Here is a 2,056-nt window from a genome sequence, read left to right as displayed (position 1 = left end):
ATGGGTACCTGACGTTTCCTCCTGCCCAGCAGGTATCCTCTGCTTTCTTTAGTAAGAGCACCCCGATTTTCTTTTGAGAAAGCAAGTTTCTGGGCGCCTGGGTGGCTCAGTTGGTTAAGCAACTGCCTTCGGCTCGGGTCATGGTCCTGGAGTCCCGGGATCGAGTCCCGCATCGGGCTCCCTGCTCAGCAGGGAGTCTGCTTCTCCCTCTGACCCTCTTCCCTCTCGTGCTCTCTCTCATGCTCTCTCTCTCAAATAAATAAATAAAATCTTAAAAAAAAAAAAAAAGAAAAAGAAAGCAAGTTTCTTCCAAGCTCTATTTGTGAGGCTTGATAGGGTTGACCCCTTCTCTGGCTCCAAAGTGAGCTCACGACCCAGTCCATCAGAGATGCCATCTCTCCAGCCTGGGTTTACACACAGGCGTAAGACCCAAGGAAGACCAACCACGTCAGCCACAGGAATGCTGTGGGAGGAGATGGCTCTCCTCCCACAGGGCTGCCATTTTACTGGTGCAGAAGCCTGGGGCTGCTGGTGGCCTTCTCTGTCCCGCCCAGGGGAGACTCTCTGACACTGAGCCAGCCCGGACAGAACAACAGAGGCAAACGTCCAGTGAGAGCCAGCTCCCAGGAGAGAGGCGTGCCTGAAGCCAGACTCACCCTGCAAAATTCCCCGTATTCTCAGGCCATTATTCCATTTCTCCCCCGAGGCAGACTGAGTTGGCTTTCTGTCATTTGCAACCAACATCATGGCTAATAAACCAGTTTAAAATATGCCTCCATATCTGACCTTGTGGGGCTTGGTTCTGTAGAGAAAGCAAAATATGCGTCCATCCATTTCCTGCCCTTGAAGACCTTTCTATTCTTTTTTTTTTTTTCCTCTCTTTTTATTTTTATTTGCATTTATTCTGCAGAATTTACTCCCGGGCCATAAGTTTTTGTTTCTTCAGTTTCTTCTGGGATATCTTTTTCTTCTGTGCAACCTCCTCTTCTGGTTTAGGAACAATATGCTCTTTTTCAGTAAGGATCATCTCAATGTGGCAGGGAGAGCTCATGTATGGGTTAATCCGACCATGAGCCCTGTACGTTCTACGCCGCATCTTGGGGGCTTTGTTCACCTGGATGTGCTCAATGACCAGAGAATCAACATCTAAACCCTTAAGTTCAGCATTACTCTCTGCATTTTTAAGCATGTGCAGTAAAAATTCAGCACTCTTCTTGGGCCACCGACCCTGTGTCCAGCCCCACTGTTTGGCCTGGGCACACCTACCAACTCCAAGATTGTAGCGACGGAATGGCACACACTGCTTCTGTAAAGTGACATCTTTCAGATACTTGGTGGCTTTTCGGATATGCATACCCTTGATGGCCTGGGCAGTTTCACGTGTGTTCTTAAAGTGAACACGAAGATTTGAACCTCTTGATTTACGTGATTTCGTAGGTTTTTCTGGGTCAGGCGAATAGCGAACCATTTTCAGAGGTCACCTCAGGCCGCTTAGGGGGAAGAGGAAGAGCAGAGGCTCCTGGAAGAATTCATGAGAACTCGATCTCTCCAAGACCTTTCTATTCTTTTGAAGAAGAACAATATGAATGAACCAATGAGGAGAGGGTGGTAGCGGAGGGGGGGCGGAGAGAGAGATTGCAATAAATAGCTGAGAAGTCATCCATGTAACAAATACCGAAGGCCAGAGCCAAGCTGGCCCTTCCAAACCTCTATGGCGCCCTGTGCGCTGTGCTCTACTGTTGATCGGTCAACACTGGTAGATACTGATCTATGTGAGTCCTACCGGTTAGACCGTAAGCCCCAAACAGGCAGGTGATATGTTGCCATACTCTCTAGCGCTTTGCACGGACCTGAGAGGTGGGGGCGGGTGTCCACTTGCTACCCTCTTATTTCTTGTATCTTTAAACCCCATCTTCAAAAACCTCAATTCCTTCCACATCTGCCATCAGCGTCCCCCATCCTCTGGTGCTGTCTGTCGTCACACACACCCACTTTCTTCCTTACCTGCCTCAGGGACTGTGGCTCATCACTGGAATCACTTGCTTGCAAACAACCT

At 48.9% G+C, this 2,056-nt stretch overlaps 1 protein-coding gene across 1 annotated transcript; it reads right to left on the bottom strand.

The window, feature by feature from the left end:
- Window positions 1–861: 861 nt before the first annotated feature.
- LOC113932017 (60S ribosomal protein L17-like) lies at window positions 862–1,486 on the bottom strand. Its single transcript, XM_035727261.1, has one exon. The coding sequence runs from the start codon at window positions 1,466–1,468 to the stop codon at window positions 914–916; it is 555 nt and encodes a 184-aa protein (XP_035583154.1). The 5' UTR covers window positions 1,469–1,486; the 3' UTR covers window positions 862–913.
- Window positions 1,487–2,056: the final 570 nt, after the last annotated feature.

Source organism: Zalophus californianus, chromosome 4, assembly GCF_009762305.2.
Source record: "Zalophus californianus isolate mZalCal1 chromosome 4, mZalCal1.pri.v2, whole genome shotgun sequence".
Taxonomy (NCBI): Eukaryota; Metazoa; Chordata; class Mammalia; order Carnivora; family Otariidae; genus Zalophus; species Zalophus californianus.
Note: the sequence above shows the minus strand (reverse complement) of the source record. Positions and strands in the feature narration are given on the sequence as shown.

Bases quoted from the DNA above. Each gene is read 5' to 3' on its own strand.
- LOC113932017 (XM_035727261.1), bottom strand. From the start codon at position 1,468: ATGGTTCGCTATTCGCCTGACCCAGAAAAACCTACGAAATCACGTAAA.